This window comes from Daphnia pulicaria, chromosome 2 (assembly GCF_021234035.1).
Source record: "Daphnia pulicaria isolate SC F1-1A chromosome 2, SC_F0-13Bv2, whole genome shotgun sequence".
NCBI lineage: Eukaryota > Metazoa > Arthropoda > Branchiopoda > Diplostraca > Daphniidae > Daphnia > Daphnia pulicaria.
The window spans coordinates 2,302,653-2,322,190 of record NC_060914.1 but is presented as its reverse complement, the minus strand read 5'-3'; the positions used below and the strand labels follow the sequence as shown (position 1 = coordinate 2,322,190).

Sequence of the window (19,538 nt, the reverse complement as noted above, 5' to 3'; positions counted from 1 at the left end):
TGGCTCAAAAGATCATCCGGCGCATGAGAAATTAAACTTTCGCTGTCGGATATTTGACCTTCACCGCCGCATCTGCCGATGACAGTCAACGTTTGTTTAAAGAAACGGGCCAAACTGACAACAGCAGAGCTGGTAGAAGTCGACGAACTACTAACAGACTTTCCTTTGTGAGTCACCAACGGTTGGTCGTCTTCATCCGGTGGGATTTTTGGACAGAGTAGACGACTCGGTGCGGAAGAACGAACGGGCCCCAAAACGAACGAAACTTTCCTGCTGGATTTGCTTCTATCGGTCATTTCCGTTTCTCCCGACGAGGCTTCACTGCTGGACTGCAGAGAGGAACAACTGGTCGGGCTACCCGGTTCCGGTAGAGCGATGCGCTGATTGGCGAATTCCATAAAGAATCCATCGTTTTCAACGCACACATCCATCGACCAGTTGATGGCGTTCAACGAAGGCGGACAGCTTTTGCTCTTGGTTTTAATCGATTGAAAAATCTCTGTCGGAGGCAGAGAGTCCATTGAATAGAGGGCCAGCTGCGGGCCAAGGGCTTGAACCAATTTCTGAGATCCGTATTGCGGGCGGATGACGCGCTGATTGGCTTGAGCGATCGATTCAAACATTGCCGCCCTCGAGCGGGCCAAACCGGCCGGAATAGTTAAACTAGCCTCACTGTCCGATGAGAAATAACCACCACCACCACCACCTGGCCGGCTACTTTTGCTTCCGTCACTGAAACCGGACTCGGTATTTTCGTTCGAGTCGACCGACTCCTGCGGCGGCGGCTGGCTGTCGAACGGATCTTGTTGATAAATATCTTCGTCGAAATCCATTTCTTCGTAATTGTGTTCCAGCAGGCTGCCGCAGCGCTCAAACGGATCTGCATAGTGCGAGGAACCACCAATGTCATCGTCGCCAGATGACGGAAGGGCACCGAACACTGGGCGTCGCTCGCCGAAACTGGTCACCGTGCTGCACACCGAGTGCAGAGACGGCTCCGTGTAAATGGCCTCTTCCACCGGAAGCGGTTCCGGCGAGGCTTTGCAGTGGTTGGGCATGTCGTAGATGACTTCTTCCTCCGAGAGGATCTGCCGGAAGAATCCGCATTGATTGCGGAGTTTCTGGTGCTGTGTGGGCCACTCTGGTCGCTGCTGTTGGCACGTCTGGACCCGGTCGGACGCTGTGACCGAGTGAGCGACCGATTCGGCGTTTAATGGCAACTTGGGCGAATCAGCGGCCATGTCGGCGGCGGCTATTTGTCGGTCCGTTATTTGCTCCAACGGGAGGCTGTTGTTCATCGCTGGAATGGTCGGCACGCGATTTTCGTCGCCCGGCTCCAGCGCTCGTTGCCGGCGCCGTTCAACCGGGACCGGGATTTTGGGGGCTGCAAACGCACGCTTATCGGCCTTCTTGAGGGGCCCCTGAAGCTCTCGTCTATAGTCTCTCGAAACTATTTCAACTCCTCCTCCTCCTGCCTTGATGCCGTAGGACATGTGGGCCGGTTCGGCAACAGGTGTTGGACCGTTACTATTGCCAAGATTGACGTTGTGGCTCTTGTTGTTTCTGCGCGGATTTTGTCGGCGCAAAAAAAAGAAGAGAAAATACAAAACATCAATCGATCATGACGTTCTGATGTAACTTGTGCGCATTTTGTGTCAAAAGTGCCGAGCCTACGTGAATGTGCACAACCTCGGACCATATTCTCTCACGACAAATGGCGTAATACCGCAGCAGTCCTATCGTTTCGATTGTATCGAATAACTGTGATTTTCCAAGTCGTAAAAATTGAAGGGTATGCGATCGTAAAAATTACAAACGAAAAAGTACAGTTGATTCCGGAGGGGGGAAATCGGAAAGTTTCGATTCAAAAAGTTCTACATTTCTCTATATTATGATTACTGCGCACATTATATGCGGTATCATTCGATTAAATTGTTGCTGCTACAATATATAGCGGATAACAAATAAAAAACTAAGTCGAAAACCGGTTAAAAATTCGTCTGAAAAAACAACAAAACAACAAATCGTGAACTTCTTTCGTGAGATGAAATATATACGACGAGGTTGTGAATTTTGTTTCCCGGCACTTTTTTTTGACAGGACTTTGACAAACAGACTTACAGTTGTTCCGGGTGAGTTGCGGCCGAACAAGATTCCGAACCTGACGAGCTGCGATAAAGCCACTCGGAGTCGGAGCGCTCGGATTCTGTAATAGCTGTACGGCGCTGAGCCGTCCGTTTACGTAACGACGAAGATAATTCCACCCACGATTGCTCGAAACGCACGCGATGATTGCCTTTCGGCCGGATTGCATTCGGATCACTCAATCCGGACATCATTTTTGTTTTCTTCTTTTTGCGGAGAGGGGAGAATTTGATTCAACTGGACGACAACGCACTACATCCGCCGCGGATGCTCTTTCGACGATCACTGTCAGCACAACGAGGAAAGATAATCAAAATTCAAGGTGGAAAAAATCTCATCGACAGCTGTGCCGCAAACGCAACGAAAGTTCTTCCTCATAACGTTTTCTCACACACTCGCGCACCTACAACGAGAGAAAGAGATGGGGAGGTGTGTTCTTCTATTCCGTATTTTTCCCCCCAACTCCTTTAGCAGCATGTTCTTCGTTGCTGTTTGTTATTACGTACACACATCATTCTGTCGTTATTGACCACCTGCGCTTCCATGCGGTGGCACGGTGGGATCGTGAGATTATTAGCAGCAAACTCTTTCACGATTTTTCTTCTTCTTCTTCCCGGCCGAGCGAACGATACCGTTAGCAGCGCGGCCGAAAAAAGATGACCTGATGTTGCTCGCACAACAACATCCCCCCCGACCAAATGGCCAGTTTAAGCGGGGCGGAATTCGTCGGCATTATTGAGCAGATGGATGCATTTGTCCGTTTTGTCGACTTACGGTCTTTCCAGTTATCAAACAAATCACGTAAACAACATTTGGTGGAGATCCATCACTCATCAGTCATCGAGTCATTCATGGCTGGTTTGTTTGTTTGTGATTGGTAGGGATAGAGTAGCCGGAAGATGGATTGGGACAGTAGGGGGGAAAAGAGAAAGAAAATAGACAAATGAGGAAAAGAATTTGACGTACCTGTTGATTGGTGTGCCGTGATGAAGAGGCCGAAATCTTGCGAGCCTCGATGCGACTCATCGGTTCAACGTAGTCGGCCGGGAAGATTCCCACGCGACCGTCTAATTTGCCAAACATCCAGCCTGTTTTGTACGAAAAAATAAAAACAAAACAAGAATAAATCATTGGCCGTTTTATATTTTTTCTGCACTCAATAGCCGTTCTTTTTTAACGGGCCAACACTACTATATTCCTACACGATGACGGAACATAAACCTGTTTTCCAGGGAAAACTAATTTTTAATTTCAAATGCAGAGCAATCTTATTTTTTTCCCGTCGCATCACACTGTGTCGTTAATCACGTCGTGCATCTATATTTAAAAACCCACACACACACAAACAGTTTCGGTTAACCAAAAGAAAAAGAAAAAAAAAGTATTCGTGCTGCAACATTATGTAGACCTACTTGACCCGATTCCGAGGCCATATGAATATAACGGAGCGTTCGTTTGCGTGATTTCAATCAATTCCATCAAGAGAAAAAAGAAGGTTGATTCGGCATGCGCCGCATGCCTACGATGCTTATCGAATGATGCAACTATCAAAACTTTGTTTAGCCATTCCAAACATCCGAGCCAAACAACATGGAAAAAGAAGCTCTTACAGATTGAAGCTTGAGTGAAACACGCGCGGTATCATTTTTAAGAAATCAAAGAAAGGCAATGAATAAAATTTAAAATAAAACGACATCAAAAGCTACAAGAGTGATAGCCTCGAGCCAACGCCTATAAACTGTAGACTGCGTATCTGGGACGTTTAATCTCGACTGGAGAGAGAATTGGATAGAAACCATGAAAGAATTGTCGGATGAATAATTTACCTTTGTCGACGTACTGCTCGTCTCGGACGACCTGGATGACGTCGCCTTTGTGGAAACTGAGGAGAGTCGATTCGCGGGTGACGTAATTGGCCACCGCTTTCACATACTCTAACGGTTCCTGTTGGACACATAAAATGACATTAAAAGCTTGATTAAATTATGGGTATTAAGGCCGAAAAGTGCCATCGTATAAAGTCGAGTATGAAATACGCAGTTTAACGACATCGGAGAGAGAGAGAGAGGGCGGCGTATGCGTCACCGCTAGCCACAAAATTGAAAAAGAAAACTCATTTTGAAAAAAACCGCCGAGCTGCCATTTATCGTCGGCACTGGGCCGAATCTATCGGCGAATTGTGGCCAACTGGTCACCACGGCGCTTTCATGGGGAACGCTAACGCAATTATCTCAAAACCAATCCACAAACACACACACAATGTGAAGCTTAACACACAAAAGGACGGCCGAAGAATAGAAAGGAATTCGGCGATAGCCAACAGGAAAAAACTCTCATTCCCTTGAACGAATCCGCCGGAGCGTCACAAACTCCGGAGATATACACCACCATATCAAAAGCCTCAAAATCATTTCGTGTGCATCATCTTTTTACCGAGGACAACAAACGATACGGTGGTGGAATTCCCCCCCCCCCCCTCGATCGTTTAAAACACATGGGGGTCTTGCGGATGAAACTATACGAAAAACCGTTTGATTGAGCGATTCATCTTGAAATTTCCTTTTTTCAATTTCTTATCTAACCTTTGAATGATTTTAGAAAGTCGGCGTTCCTTTTAAGAGTTTAAGAAAATATCATCACAAAAGCAATTTTCAATTGAATAGGACGAGCAATAAAACAGTGTCAGATTACAACGAGAGAAAGCAGCCCAGCAAGTTGGCTGGCTATCAAACACAATCAGCTGGGAAGCTACCGTGATCATAGCCCGTACATCATTCGCCTGATTCCGAGATTGATGAAGCGGGGAAAGAACAACAACCGACAGCTCGATCGATTAAGCAACCAACGATAGGAAACCGTTTCGTATGTATCGGGATTGGACTGCAATTGAGCATCTGTTTAGATTGGGCGCCAGCTGTTTTTCTCTGATGAAGGTTGACGTCATCTGTACCTGGCCCCCCGACATTTGGCGTATATACAGACATCCATTTTATGTTTTTAACGATGTCGCCTCTATTATCGCAGAGAGAGAGAGGTGAAAAGATAGACAGTCCCGCACGAATGCCAAATGCAATCAGCTTTCCCTCGTGTCAAAGAGGCATTATGAGATGCCCTGCTATTTTAGCGTTAATAGAAAGTCTTCTTCGCAATGTACAAGTTACCTCCTCGCCGACGAATTCTAACCTTCTTTTTTTTTTTTTCAAAAAAAGTAGAGGGGACACACAAAGAAAAAAGAAGGCGGTACTCTACTTGTTTGGTTAGGATATGGCGCTAATGGACTCTTTTATTCAACTCGCGGCCGAACTTTGCGTTTTCCTTTTTTGGGGGGATGTTTTGTCGTACAAATTTGTCGTGAAGGGTGAAAGTCTAAGGCTAAAGAAAAATAACTTAATGATTACACACTAGTACACGTACAATACGGCCGCCGACTATTAGAGATCGCAGACCCCCAACTACCGACTATAAAGAAGCTAGAGGCCAGCAGGCAAATCGGCCCCTCCCTAATCGTGACGATCTACAACTCACGCGCCGTCTAGACCGCAGTAGTTTAATAAGCGACCGCCACATGCCCGCAAAAAGAGGGGGGAGTAGGTTTGACCACTTTGATCATTTGAATTGCTGTAATAGAGATTCAGAGGTGTTTGGATAATTTCAGGTGGGAAGGGGAGATACTCTCCAAATAATGACAAGATTTTCCCCTTTGAAATAATAATCCTGCCGGCCAAACATGACTAGCTATAAGCGCCTCTATAGCGTCAACCAATAATCGATGGAAATAGCTTTTTCAAAATCACAACACGAACCGCATCGACTTTCATCTCAAATTTCCGGCGCTTGAATTGATTTTTGGTTTCGACTCGAATTGACAAACCTGTTGAGAGAATTTCTACATTCAGCTCCTTAGCAGGAAAGCTACCAACAATCCAGATTAGATACAGTCGGCAATAATCATTCTTGGCGGCCAGAGAGGGGGGGGGGGAAGAGTTGCAGAACGAGTTCGACAACAACAGCAACTGTTGTAGCTGGAAAACAACCGTATCCGGTGAATAACGTTCACGATGTTCCTTTATCATTCAAATTTTCGAAAAACCTGCAAATGCCTTTGATATAACTTTTTTGTTTTGTTTTTCCTTATGACTTCGTTTCCTTACACAAACTTTTAAAAAGATAAGAAAACAAGAACCTAGACCAACATGTTGAGCTCGTTGGTTTCTATCGATGACTTTTAACTGCTTCTGCTCCTAACCTAATGACAGACCATATTCTTTTAGGGGTTCTTTGTTTTCCTTATATACGACAGGTAAACAATTCCGATCGGCAGGGTTTTTTTTTTACGTGTCAATAATTTATCATTCGGTTATAAATTAGTTTCCTCCTCCTACTGTCGGGAACGGTGCCCATTTGAAATCATTAAACATAGGCATTTTGGGGGGAGGAATTATGCAACGACGTGCCTAAGCATTTGAGCTGGCCCACCTACTGTATAACCTCCTACCTGATACACAAGTTTGTTTCGTTTGAGCTTCAGTCACGTTTGGGATCGGCTGCTTTACTATTCCATTACGAAACAAAACAAGAAACAAAAACACAAAAAACTTGTCGGCCACTTAAAAAAAAAAAAAAGAAAAATTTTCAACCGAATGGCCCCCCACGGAATTTTTTAACGAAATTCCGTGTTTACCAACAACACGGACTGAAATACTATTTTTTAGAAATCTGATACACGGAATGAACGTTGGAACGTACCTTTTCGGCTTCGTTTGCGAAGCGATGAACGAGGTCTCTGATGAGAGTAGCTCGTTGCGTGTAAAACTGGAACGGTCCGCCTGTCCTCAGTGTAATCTGCAAGGTGCTGGATCGAGGAGTTGTGACGTTGAGAATGTCACTGAAACTGGACGTTTGTCGATTCGTAGAAAATATATAAAAGACACAAGAACAAAACGAAAATGGGTATAAGTATGTCTGGACACCAAAGAGAACTGGACTACTCGTTTCAATTCGAAACTAGAAACACTTTTGAATTCTAACCGAGGGGGGAAACAAAAAGAGAAGGTTCCACTAGTTTAGCCTCGAGAAGTCTCAGTTGACGACTTAACCACTCTAGTCTGCTCAGGTGAATAAGCGGACTGGCTTCGAATGTAAGCCCCTACCCTTTTTTTCCTTTCCTTTGCAGCCCCTACTCTCTCCCGAGTGTGTAACCCACCGTGCAACAGGGCGCTTTCACGGGCGGTGGAGGAGCCAACAGGTAAGGAGGGACGCGACACGATGCGCCATGTCGAAATAGGATCGCACAATCTGATACAAGTGCAGCACTTATTGCCGCTCTCGCTTTCTCTTTTTTCTTTTTAACAGCGTGGCAGGTATATGTCATCGTCGTACATATCCGACGGGGTTTTTCGAGCACACGACATTATACTGCGCAATGGATTCTTCCTCTTTCCCCTCGATTCCGCTCCCTATCCCGACAACAATAACAACAACAGGATGCAACAAAGCAAGACAAGTCGACGTGAATAAGAAAACATTCACGCAACAGCTGATATTTCTGTTTTCAAAAATAGACAAAACGAACGAGAAAAACGGACCGGATGCGGGAGGAGGGCCCATTAACCTTTTTCTTCTATCCCTCCCTCTTGGCCTTAGCAAACCTGATGGTACAGTCAACCTTCATCGTGGACTGGTTTTTGAACAGAAATAAAATAAACAACATTGAGGCTTGACGAATGAGGAAACGGAGCGGAATCGGTGACGTTAGTTGCGAAGCCTCAGAAGCCTGACAACGCCCAGTATTTCACACACAACAAGGGGGACAACCGGAGATGTTAACCGGATGTGTGTCGATTGACAGGTAGCAAATGACTCATCAGAGAGATGACGACATAAAATAAAAAAGAAGAAGGTGAGTTTTGGCTTGATGTGAAATATGGAATATTTTACTTGGAAGATCAACGTTTTTTCCTATTTCTTAAATAAAATTCAACGAATTTTTTCGCTTAATTATCTTGCGAGAAAAATGAATCTGTGGGGGGTTCCCGACAAGCCAAGAATTTCCATCGAAAGATGTTGATTCATTCCGAGATTTGTGCGCCGTAAGTATTTTGTGCGATATTCATAAAGAAATGGGAGGAGACGTGGCCAGAGTGATGAAGCACTCCACGGTGGGGGTTTCGGCAATGACTAGTTGATATAATGACCAGCTGCCTCTTCCAATCACGACCGCGTCTACAAGCTAACAAATCAGGCCACTATCATCACAATGTACACACACACACAGATGCTATACATTTGACTAGAGCATCGCTCATCGTAACATGACGGTTCGGAAAATTGCCAGTGCAACCGAAAAAAAACAAACAGCCCATTTGAATAGATGGAGCCATCAACTTGCGTTGCTGCCCTTCTTTTTTCCCGAGCTAAACACATGTTTGTGTGTTTTTCGTTCTTCCTGACCGAGATAACAAACAAGTGCAGTGCAGCGAAGCACCGTTAAGAGCACGCGGATGTCACGAGAACCGGTTCTAATCGGTAAAAGGTCAGCCAGTAGTAGTATAGTAGTGTATCTGTGCTACTGAGAATATCACGCGGAAGTGGTGGTCTTGCCCAGGAGGGTTTCAATATTGACGGGGGAAAGCGACGCGAGGAATTTCAAGATTTCGAGAGAAGATTAGATGAGGTGGCTTACCCGAACGATTGCAACACGTGCAGCGATTCCAGTTGACCGATCTGCTGGCGCTTGACCAAACGGACGCCAGAGTGTGAAACGGCCAAGAACTGAACATCAGCGTGTTGTCGGGTACCCTGGCGGAAGGAAAGACAAGAATCGCGAATGAATCATATGCGGGCGATGGATGTAAATAAAAAATAAGGATAAAGAACACTTACCGAAACGGGATAGAGACGAGCGAAATAGAGTGGCCATTCTTTGGCCATTTCGACAACGTTGCGCTTGAGCGTTATTTTGTGGTGGCCATTGGTGGCGTTCTCTGGCGAGATGCCGTAATTCTCCAACATCTTTTGAAATTTCAAAAAATTGAATTGTCAAAAGCTGCAAAAAATTCTAAACGGTGAAATTGCAATCAAATTTTAACGAACCTGTTGCATCTTGGCACGGTCGTCACGACTGATCCTGAGACAGGCGTCATTGTACGTATCCTGGACTACTTGGCAGAAGATCAAGTGCAGTCCCAGTGGATGGACCAATGCGTTCTCCGACGGTGAGAACAACTTGATTGACCAGAACAAACACCACCAGAGATTAACATCGAAACACTTTTCACTCGACATGCGAAGAATGTGCATACCTCTTTGCGGACGTGAAGCGTCCAGGGGACGTTATTATAAGTGAAAAACGGAGCGTTGAGAGGTCCGTACAACTTGGTGTGGATGCTCTCCAGGGCTCTTGTAGCCAGTTCGTCGTCGATGGATGATTTACGCTGATCTTCGTATGGAAATGAAGCCAATAAACGAGGCTCCAATCCGTTTGACAAAGAGACGCCATTCGATTCCCTGCAATGATCACCAGGTTAAAAGAGTCCAGGTAAAAAAAAAAAAAAATAGAATTCAAGAAAATTTTTACTGCATGGAATAATAAGTGGTTGGGGGAGATGAGGATCGTTGGGCCGTTTCAAACTGTGATGACCGCGTATTCGACGATGACATATCACTACTACGACGAGCTCTATCTACTTGGTCGGGCTGGATGAAAATGAAACATTTAAAATCAAATGAAACAGAAACGGAAACAAAATAATAATATTCGTCACGAACGGGAGGCCTTTGGTGAACAGCTTTGATCAGATCACTTCGTTCCTCGCACGAAGCCCTCCGGGTGATGCGCTCTACCTCTTCGACCGAATCCCATTTCCGTCCGCTCAGCTGTTGCTGCAACATCAGGCGACGGTTGTCTTCCAGTTTACGAACGCCGCCTGTTTCAGTGCGCCCGTTCGGTTCCGGCGATCTTTCGTTAGACGGTTTGGACGTTGCTTGATGGGCAATGGTCACCAGTTCCAGTTTGGCTCTCATCTCCGAACTGATTTTGAGTTTGCCGATACTTCCGGGCGAGGCTTTGACATCCCTCAGTTGACGGACGGGGCTGACGCTGCGCTCTCGGCCCTTAAAGATCGACAAAGCATTGGACGAATCTTGAATCTCTTCTTCCGGTTTAGGTTCCTCAGACTCCATGTCGAAAGAATCCCATTCAACACCCTCGTAAGGCTGGGCGTTTTCTGACGACTGCAAAGTGAAAAACAAAAATTAGTGAAAATACTTTTGGATTTAATAGAAATGAAATCATCGTACTCGTCTTCGTTGATTCTGTTGCATCTTGAATTCAAGGAAGCTTCCAGTGAGCTGCGGAACGGCCGGATCGTCATCCGAACGCGCTGGCGGCCATCTCCATTTGCCGATGCGGACCGTTTTGGCCCGTCCGTAAGTGTCCATCAAGTGATGAGATGCGTTGGGGTCGCCGAAAATTGGCTCTGGCGGCAAAGGCGGTGGTGGTGGAGGTGGAGCCCCCTGTGTCATGCAACAACGTAGAAAAAATTTATTACATTACATTTTCGAGTTGTTTTTTTTAATTCCAAGGGTGGAATTATTTCCCCGCATCTTCCTCAGACTCTACCATTTCCTGGGCGGAAATCAAATCATTAGCAAATCCAACTCACCTTGAAGACGGTAGGTTCGTGACTTTGGCTTAACTTGCGTGAGTTAGAGACATGCTCGGGTGTGCTGTCGTTCGGCTGTGCGCATGCAAATGTGGAAAAACAAACAAACAAACAAACAAAAAAGGGACGTCATGCAACGTGCAAAATCGGTATAGCCGTGGGAAAGAGCAACAACAAGAGAAAATGACCAAATTCTTGTCCATAAACCGAATCACACAGAGCACGACAATGGACAAGAGACTCAACCGTTGACAAAGAGCCGGTCTGTAAGCATTTAGCAAAAGTAGGTGATGACTTGTGTGTGTAGTGTAGTCGTACCTGTGCCCGTGAAAAGGACTGGCGCGACTCCAGAACGGGTAGCCCCGATTCCCTGCGTGATTTCGGTAGAATGGGAGCGGGCACTTGATCGCCCTGACCGCGGGAACCGCTCCTGGCCAGCACTGTCGAAGGTCCTTCGATGCGCCACAGATCGGAATCGTCGTGGATGTCGACTGCTCGACTGCCGCCCTGCAAATGAATCAACACGTTCGTCATTCTATGCGCTAGACTTCATTCAAATGTTCACTCTCCGTGACGCCACAATCCTTTTTTTCTCCAGCAAGCAAAGCAATCATTCTCTTTTTTTGTTGTTGTTGTTGGCAGAAAGATTTCACCTGCTCGTTATCGTCATCATCACCAGCTTCCTTGGTAGCTGGGCGCTTTTGAGCGGCGTCCGGGCGAGCGGTAGCCATGGTGGAGGAGACATGCATCAAGACGGGAGACGTGGGCGAAACGGTCATGATCAGAGGAGCAGAAGTAACGGTGGAAGGTGGTAGAAGTGGTGATGGGTGGAGTAGGGCCGGCTGGCTCATGCAAGACGGTCATTACAAACGTCCAGGAGGAGAGCGGGCGTGTCCGATAAGAGACCCAGGTGGAAATGATCACAGCCGAGAGAGAGAGAGATGAAGAGTAAAAGTAGAGAAAAGAGAGTATGATTGAAGGGCAACACTCAAAGATCCCAAACAACAAAAAGGAAAATGTAAAACTGCGTGCAGTCAAAACAAGTCGAGCAAACTACTACTAAAGAACCAACCGCAAACAAAACGTTGGAAGAAGGACATAAAAAAAGTGTGTGAACTACTCAAATCTACTCGGGTTTTCCATCTACTACTACTACACAGTGCGGCAAGGTGAATTTGTATCTAAAGCCATTTAAGTACCGTATTGAGTAGCTGCTGAAGAGCTTGATTCTGGGCCATCAATTGCTGCTGGATCTGCATGTTCTGGGCCACTGCCGATTGGAGAAAAGCACGGCTCAAGTTCTGTTGCATGGCGTGATCCATACCGCTGGTCGGCCCACCGCTGTTGGAAGAATTGGGTGCACCCATCGATGGGAATCCTATCGAATACGCAATTTGAACCAAATTTAGTAATGATTTCTAGTAGAATGTTCTTCAGAGAGTGGGGGCAAACGTGGTGTGAAGTTTAGTCATTTAAAATTAGATAATGAACATGTCCGTTTAGTCACGAAAAAAAGTACAATGTCAAAATACGGAATAACTATGCAAGTGCTGGTTAAGTGCCGGACAGATAATTGTTTTTTCTTCCAGGCCGTTAGTTCAAGCGGAACGGTTCTATAATTGAGTCATTTAAAAGTCAATGGCGTTTTCTTTCACTTATTTCTGGTCCACTTGTAATGGATGAAATTAAAAAATAAAACGTGGGAGGGAGAAAAAACAAATGAAGTCGTGATGTGGTCACTGGAATGACGATGCCCGGCAAATTTCTTATTTAAAAAAATAAAAATAGGAAAAATGGTTTTGTTTTGTTTTGTTTCTTAGTCGTTTTTCATTTGCCCGTTTAGAGTGAAGCTTAGCTTTTGCTGTGCTGTGTTTTTACCTGACGGCAATTGAAAGAAAGGTAGAGGACTACTGGTGGTGTAGGGAAAAGAGAAAGGCGGCACGGACGAACTCTGTTGTTGCTGGACCGAGGCAATCTCGTTGAAGTACTTGAGTCCCGCATCTGGCATGGGGAAAGGCAGTCCAGCGTATGCTGAATCACATACACACAAAGAGAGAAACAAAGGACAGACGGAAGAAGGAGATCAGTACACTGATCATTTGGTTTACAATCGTCCTGGTATGTTTTTGAGACACAACTATGAAATTTTGATCTAAGTGTTAATTGAAATGAATTGAAATTTTCTTTTTTGTTGTTGTTAATATAGCGCCATCTCAGGGGCAGATTTCTTCGCTTTCGAACAGGATCGTCTAATTCCTACCTCCAAAGAATCCCGGCATCAAAAGTGGCGATGGTGACATCAGACCGAGCGATTGCTGCGGAGTGCCGATGTTGATGCCGATCGGCTGGAACGGGGCTTCGCGAGACGGACTCGAATAACTCTGTCCGGGATCCTTCAAACCTTTGCCGCCACCTTGAATGAGTGCGGCCAATGAATCCACTTGATCGGCTCCTTCCAAATCTTCATCCGGTCGGATATCGGCGATGAGATTATCCACAAAATCAGTCACATCCGCAGGTTCTTTCCACTTCTGACTGCCTCCCTTGATGGAAGCGGCCAGGGATCGAGCGTCCGAGTACTCGTCAATGTTTCCGTCCAAGACGGGCATGAACAAATCATCCAAATACTGGTCCACGTCCGAAGACTGCGATGGAACACGAACTCGACGAACGTGAGACGCTGCAGCAAAATGAATCAAATTTTTAGTCAACGACGTACAACAACTTCAAAGGTATTGCGGGGTTAACTTACTCAGTGAAACTGTTTCACTAGTGTCGGACATGGCCGAAGATTTGGCCAAATGTTCTTTCGATTCGGAAGCGTTACGGGTCTCAATGTAGGCCCTGGAACTGTGGACGGCCCCCTTGGTCTTCTTGCCATTGCCCTGCGGAGGCTGGGCTTTGATGAATCGGCCATTGTTTCGGCCGTTGTAATATTCTTCCGTCTTGGCGGGCTGTCGTCGATTTTCCAGGTCCGAGCCATTGTCTCCCGGCGTGTCGGAATCACCTCCGTCCGTCCGCTCTTCTGAAGTTCGTCCGCCTTTCCTCTTTGACGGTGAATGGCCGTTGGATCTGTAAATGTAATGAATTTCATTTTCCATTCAGGCAAATGAAATAAAAATCTAATTCTCCATACCTTGAGCTGGAAGATTTCTTTCGTCTTGGCTTCTCGTCCGGCTCGGACGAATCACTGTCCGTAGCCCTAACTCCGGCTTTGAGATTCTGCTGGCTGAAATATCTGCACAATCAAAAATGAATGGCTTATTAATATCCCCATTGTGTAACGCATTGCTCATCTTCCAAAAATAGAATTGCAACGTCATTTTTACCTGCTGTTGAGGGCGCTGCTACTCAGTCCCAGTTTACTCCATTCAGCCTCCCCACCAGCTGTTGCCGGTCTGGGATGGTGATGTCCACTTCCACTGGGGAGTGAATAAAAACAAGAAAATTACACGTCTGAACAGACCACAATGGCGATTGTTTGTTTTGGTATGGGCACTCACCTGTGACGATGGCTTTCTGAGCGTTGGACCAGCAAACTCTTGTTGCTTGCCTTGAGCTTGTCCATTGAGCGGTACCTGTCGTTGAGTCGACTGCGTGACAGTCCCATTCTGTTGGTCACTTCCGATTCGTTCCCCGATTCCTAAATGAAAAACAATCAGAATAAATAAGCTCGGCAATTTGAATTTTCTTTTGAATTTTCCCGGTACTGCTGAGAAATTCAAAATTCGATTAAACAACAATAAACTACGACTACTACAATGTTAAAGCGTGCAAGGAACCATGTAAATCCGATTAGCTGGGACAGAAAGCAACTAAGTTTAGTATATTAAAAGATTATTGGAATTGATGAATTTCGGTTGGGTTCTTTAATTGATTGTTTGTTTGTTTTCAATGATTAGTCGAGAAGACTCACAACATGGAGAAGGTTATCCAAACTGCGACTCATTTTGGCTTGGGAGCGGTTCTGTTCGCTCTTGACGAAGCGCTTGCCGCCGACGACAGCAGCCGAGCGTCTACCGGGCTCGTCCCGGTGCACGGCGTACGATGAATGTGCCCGGCCTTGCCTGTTTGAATTCCGGTGCTGAAGACGGACCAAGGCGACGATTCGAGGTGTGTAATAAGGACACACACATAACAAGCCGGGGGTTATTGATTGTGAAAAATCACAACGCAGAAAGCTGCTTTAAATATTATACGAGAAAAGTCGTAGGCGTCTAGTCTAATTTTCTCAAGTTGAGAGTAGTAAGTGAACGTGCAGTTTGAACGGGGTAGTACGGGGTAGAAGTTGGTAAGGCAGTGTAAGCGTTTGGAATGGTAGGAATGTAAGAGTTAGGTCTACTTTGAGGATTATTCAGGTAAAGATAAACAAGGTCTAAGTGATTTCATCGAATTGGTCAGTCACAGTCACTAGTGGTTACTTAAAAAAAAACAATAATTTACAATGAATTTCTACAAGGATCTTACCCCATTTCTCGACGGCGACATTCCGTTGGGCGTCCTGGGCGGCCCGTAAGCATACGGAGATTCGTTTTCGTTCCTAGAATTCAAGAAATGTCCTCCTTTGTGAATGGGGAATGCTGGTGGAGTCTCCAACTCTGCGACGACGTCTAGGACGAAATCCTGGCCGTTCAGATCGAAGAATTCGTCAGCCTGAGCCATGCTGACTGTCCAGCCTTCTGCCTCGCTGCCTTCTAAACCTCTGGCGCGCATTAGCAACGAAGCAACATTCTCGGCTGTCGACCAAGATTCAACGCCTGCGTGTCGACTCTCATCTGCCCAGTGTGAGAACAAAAAAGTAATTAAAACCACAGGGTTAGACAGTCAGTGTTGAGCCGGAATATTGATAGACAGTTCCCGTAATAAATACCGTCAGGGTAGCGGGCCTCCAGCGCCATATTGACGCATTTGCGGTTGGCCTTCCATTCCATCACCGTTGGCGGGTAAGCTCTGGCCAGTGGAGGTTCCAGTGCGTACGACTGCATCAATTTCTGCTGGCAGATGGCCCGGTATCCATCATACGCGTGATCGGACACGTACCTAATGGGAAAAAGAAATCAACACGTTGAAAGATTATTTTCCAATGCGCAATAAGAGAAAAGAATCGTCGAATGTACTTGAGCAGGTATTTGTAGAGGACGGGCGACGGAGGGAAAGCGGAGAGGCAATTGGCCATGAGGTACCAGCAGCGGGCCACGGCTTCAGGGTCTTCATTGCGCCACGTTTGGTTGCAAATTTGACAGTAGATCTCGTCGCGCAATTGTTCCCGCACGATGCCTTTGTGAACAATGTAATTTCCCAGCGCCAATTCACGTTTCCATTGCGCCTGATTCCCATTGAGAGAGCCGGCTTTGGGCCCGTTGGCGAAACGCAGAATCAACTTGAAAATGGCCAACGAATCCGCCGTGTCCGCCTCGGAATTCTTGGGAAGTAGAGGCGTTTGAATCGGGTCTCTCTTGGAGCCCCACAAGTGCGACTAGAGTGAAAAATGAAAACGATTACAATGTTTATGTCATTGCCGTCACGAAACGGGATAAACGAGATTTACCTTGAAGTAAATGCTGGTGAATTTGGTGAAAGCGTGATGGTCCAAATCGTCGGGCAGCTCACGTTCACGTTCGGATGACGGAACGGCGCCGACGACTTTAACGACGTTGCGTTCAGAATGGATGGGCTGCCAATCGTCCAGTTTACTGTAGATAAACGCCAGTTCGGCCGGAATCTCCAAATGATTGAATCCAGCCATCGCCTTGGCTTCGCGCTCCATTTCATTGGCCACGGCGCGAGGATTGGGTTGTTGTTGTTGTTGTTGTTGTTGTTGTTGTTGTTGTTGTTGTTGCTGTTGCTGTTGCTGCTGCTGCTGCTGCAGCTGCTGCATTTGATGGCTCTGCTGCATTTGTTGCTGTATTAGTTGATGTTGTTGCTGTTGTTTAATGTTTTGCTCCCTCGTCGTCACGCGTTCTTCTTCTCTTCGCTGGAGCTCTGCCCTCAGTTCCTTGTACAACCGTCGCTGACGGGTGGCGCGGAATTGGGCCTGGGCAAGGATCACTCCTCGGCGGATCGTGTTGAACCGCTTGCGGGCCTGGTAGCGACGGACCCACGCTTGAATCACCACTGCACTTCGACGTTGGGTCAGGAAGTCCTTCCTGAGCTGATACGTCCGGACGGCCCGTTGGATCTTGATGGCCGCATCGCGCATCTGATCCAATCGCTTCCGTTCGATTTGCTGCTCCAACGCTTCGCGCATAAACACTTTGGTGGTGCCGAGCTGGAACTGGTCACCCTGGGCGTGTCTGTCCAGCACAATGCGACAGATGTCCGGGCCTGGAGGATTTGGGCTTCGAGCCAAATTGCGTCGCTCTCTTCTCGTCAGCAAGCAGCGATAGCGTTCGATGAAATGGTGGAATTTCATGCGAACTGGATAGCCGTTTTTACGGATTCGGATCGTCTCCAACATTCCAGTGTAGCGCAGCTGCTCCAGGACCACGGGCAAATCGAAGCTCATGGGAAGCTTTTCCCTGTTGGGCTTCAAGCAGCGGACAAACCAGGGGTTGCATCTAGAACAAAGAGAAAGTCGTGTAGATAAGAAATCACGAAGAAACATTGGGTTGGCAACCGTCAAATGATTTGTGACTTTTACTTGGACATGGACTCGAGCAAAGCCTGGAGCGAGTCGTGGAATCGGGCAGCCACTGTTGCCGTCCTGGGTTTCATGGTGACAAATCGGCCGTCGCCACGATTGAGCATCTTGCTCGATTCGTGAGCTTTCTTCATATCCTGGAACATTCTCGATAGCATCTAACAATTTGAACGACTATTAGTAACGGTTCAAGTGTTTTATTAAGAATCAAAAACTTATCGTCATCACCTGGATTCGACTGCTGATGAGCAAATCGACCACATCGGGTCTCAACGTGTCACGATTCTTGTCCAGGAAACCGTCGGCATTGTACCACACCTGGAACGAATAAAGAAATCACGAAATCGGTTAGAGAATAACCAAACTGATGTTTCAATGGAGACATAAAAAAAAAGATGAAATAAAACCCGCCCCACGGACCTGTCCGGCGTAATGCTTGATGCCAAATTCCATGGACGACATTCTTGGCCGGAAGTAGAGCTCGTTGAGAGCGTGATTGTAGTGGCATTTCTCCAGGAAGGAGCCGTCAGTCGCCTTGGGGAAATTGGATTCGTCGTCCAACAGATGCAGGACGCCAATCGGCTTCTTGGCAATCAGACTAATTACCGGTTGGTTATCCTATTGTTGTTCCAGCCAATAAAAAAGAGAAGAAAAAGAAACGTTAGCCAACGTGTGAAACAGACGTACAGTATACAAATGACACATTGCCATTCTTTTATTTTTTTCAAATTCTTACCGTGAACGTGATGGTCTGCCACTCGATTCGCTCTTTGGCGTACTCTTGCTGCTCGAGCTTGAAAATGTGCTTGTTGAAGTAGAACTGCAAATTCTCGTTGGCGTAGTTGATGCACAACTGCTCAAAACTGTTTTCCTGTATCAAACCAGTGTCAATTTGTCATTCGTTTTCGTCACTAGAGCAGAAAGAAAATTGAAAACTTACGGGGAAGTCCTCGAAACCAAAGATGTCGAGGATGTTGATCGATGTGGATCGTTCGCCCTTGTTGACGATCGAATTGACGCGATTCACCAGCCAACCGAAAAGCGAACTGCGAAATAAAAAACAAAATTATGAACATTGTTCATTACCGTTTCATCAACAGTTATAAATTATCAGTGTTTTCCTTAGACCCCCTGGAACACCCAGAATTCACCACAGTCGTTTTGATATCCAGCTTGCTTACCTGTAGAGAGCTTTGGCTATGGCGTCACGAGCATCTAAGGCCTGATCGATGTTCAGCGGCGTGTGTAGTTTTTCATTACGGGCCTCCTAAATTCCAGTCAATCGAATGGTGGGAGCGTGCGGATGGGATTCGAGAGCGAAAATAGAGAAGAGACGTCATTGTATAGGTGAAATGATAGGAGAGAGAAAGTCGATGATAGGCTTATAATAGCATCATGATATCATCAGATGGAGAGACAACGTACGGTGGTTTTGGTGGTGAGAGCAGCCACGATGCCGTCGGTGCGCAGCTGGAGCAGATGGCTCACCCAACGGACTTCGGCGTCTGAGCCCATCTCCACGCCCTCCTGGCCGTGCTTGAGCGCCTTGCGGTGGAAAAAGACGTTGCCCAGATGCAGCACTGCAGGGTGGTGGGTGAAAAAGTGGTTCCAGATGAAAAGTAGTATCATAAACAAATAAAAAAATGGATGACGATGATTATTAGACGTCAGATTCTTTTTTTGACAACTTTCATCCGCTCGGATGAGAATAAAGTCAGTCGGTCGTGACCGTTAGAATGGTGCCACACAACAAATAAAATATAATATTGTCAGACAAAAGAAGCACGAAAATAATACAATACCGGAAGCCAAGATGCGGAAGATGACGTCTTGTTCTTCGGCGTTGAACCCGAGAATTTGCATAGCCGACAGAAGAGTCTTGAAGTCTTGACCGTCGTGCTTGGTAGCGCTTTCGCAATGCCCACCCTATTTCACGGTTGTTTATGCAAGAAAAGAAGAAAGAAAAAATATACGTTATTACATGCCGAAATTTTTCGTTCAACATACAAACAAAATATAAGGAGCGGAACAATAAACTGCCGACTAATTTTTCATCGTCACACAAAAATGAACTGCCAAGGTTTTTTGTT

General features: G+C 46.2%; 2 protein-coding genes across 9 annotated transcripts in view; both read right to left on the bottom strand.

The window, feature by feature from the left end:
- Nucleotides 1–19,538, bottom strand: part of LOC124327106 (cytochrome P450 4C1-like) — a 204,788-nt gene that overhangs the window by 5,782 nt on the left and 179,468 nt on the right. The gene's annotated exons all lie outside the window — the stretch shown is intronic.
- LOC124326966 (unconventional myosin-XV-like) overlaps nucleotides 1–19,538 on the bottom strand; it is a 37,871-nt gene that overhangs the window by 2,924 nt on the left and 15,409 nt on the right. For 3 of the 8 annotated variants that reach the window (XM_046785695.1, XM_046785686.1, XM_046785689.1), the window contains 34 exons: nucleotides 19,251–19,374; nucleotides 18,874–19,028; nucleotides 18,630–18,715; nucleotides 18,389–18,494; nucleotides 18,185–18,319; nucleotides 17,869–18,066; nucleotides 17,677–17,766; nucleotides 17,449–17,606; nucleotides 16,672–17,365; nucleotides 16,357–16,623; nucleotides 15,926–16,284; nucleotides 15,679–15,848; nucleotides 15,276–15,583; nucleotides 14,725–14,892; nucleotides 14,312–14,451; nucleotides 14,138–14,230; nucleotides 13,945–14,046; nucleotides 13,561–13,880; nucleotides 13,069–13,488; nucleotides 12,687–12,839; nucleotides 12,008–12,186; nucleotides 11,462–11,650; nucleotides 11,127–11,315; nucleotides 10,809–10,883; nucleotides 10,444–10,659; nucleotides 9,913–10,377; nucleotides 9,722–9,840; nucleotides 9,447–9,651; nucleotides 9,238–9,369; nucleotides 9,028–9,156; nucleotides 8,828–8,943; nucleotides 6,892–7,036; nucleotides 3,972–4,089; nucleotides 3,112–3,233 (listed from right to left, as the gene is read on the bottom strand). In XM_046785695.1, coding sequence (XP_046641651.1) covers nucleotides 3,112–3,233; nucleotides 3,972–4,089; nucleotides 6,892–7,036; nucleotides 8,828–8,943; nucleotides 9,028–9,156; nucleotides 9,238–9,369; nucleotides 9,447–9,651; nucleotides 9,722–9,840; nucleotides 9,913–10,377; nucleotides 10,444–10,659; nucleotides 10,809–10,883; nucleotides 11,127–11,315; nucleotides 11,462–11,650; nucleotides 12,008–12,186; nucleotides 12,687–12,839; nucleotides 13,069–13,488; nucleotides 13,561–13,880; nucleotides 13,945–14,046; nucleotides 14,138–14,230; nucleotides 14,312–14,451; nucleotides 14,725–14,892; nucleotides 15,276–15,583; nucleotides 15,679–15,848; nucleotides 15,926–16,284; nucleotides 16,357–16,623; nucleotides 16,672–17,365; nucleotides 17,449–17,606; nucleotides 17,677–17,766; nucleotides 17,869–18,066; nucleotides 18,185–18,319; nucleotides 18,389–18,494; nucleotides 18,630–18,715; nucleotides 18,874–19,028; nucleotides 19,251–19,374 — 6,645 coding nt within the window. Of the gene's footprint in view, nucleotides 1–3,111; nucleotides 3,234–3,971; nucleotides 4,090–6,891; nucleotides 7,037–8,827; nucleotides 8,944–9,027; nucleotides 9,157–9,237; nucleotides 9,370–9,446; nucleotides 9,652–9,721; nucleotides 9,841–9,912; nucleotides 10,378–10,443; nucleotides 10,660–10,808; nucleotides 10,884–11,126; nucleotides 11,316–11,461; nucleotides 11,651–12,007; nucleotides 12,187–12,686; nucleotides 12,840–13,068; nucleotides 13,489–13,560; nucleotides 13,881–13,944; nucleotides 14,047–14,137; nucleotides 14,231–14,311; nucleotides 14,452–14,724; nucleotides 14,893–15,275; nucleotides 15,584–15,678; nucleotides 15,849–15,925; nucleotides 16,285–16,356; nucleotides 16,624–16,665; nucleotides 17,366–17,448; nucleotides 17,607–17,676; nucleotides 17,767–17,868; nucleotides 18,067–18,184; nucleotides 18,320–18,388; nucleotides 18,495–18,629; nucleotides 18,716–18,873; nucleotides 19,029–19,250; nucleotides 19,375–19,538 lie in introns of all 8 variants that reach the window. The other 5 variants (XM_046785688.1, XM_046785690.1, XM_046785694.1 and 2 more) reach the window with 5 other exon arrangements.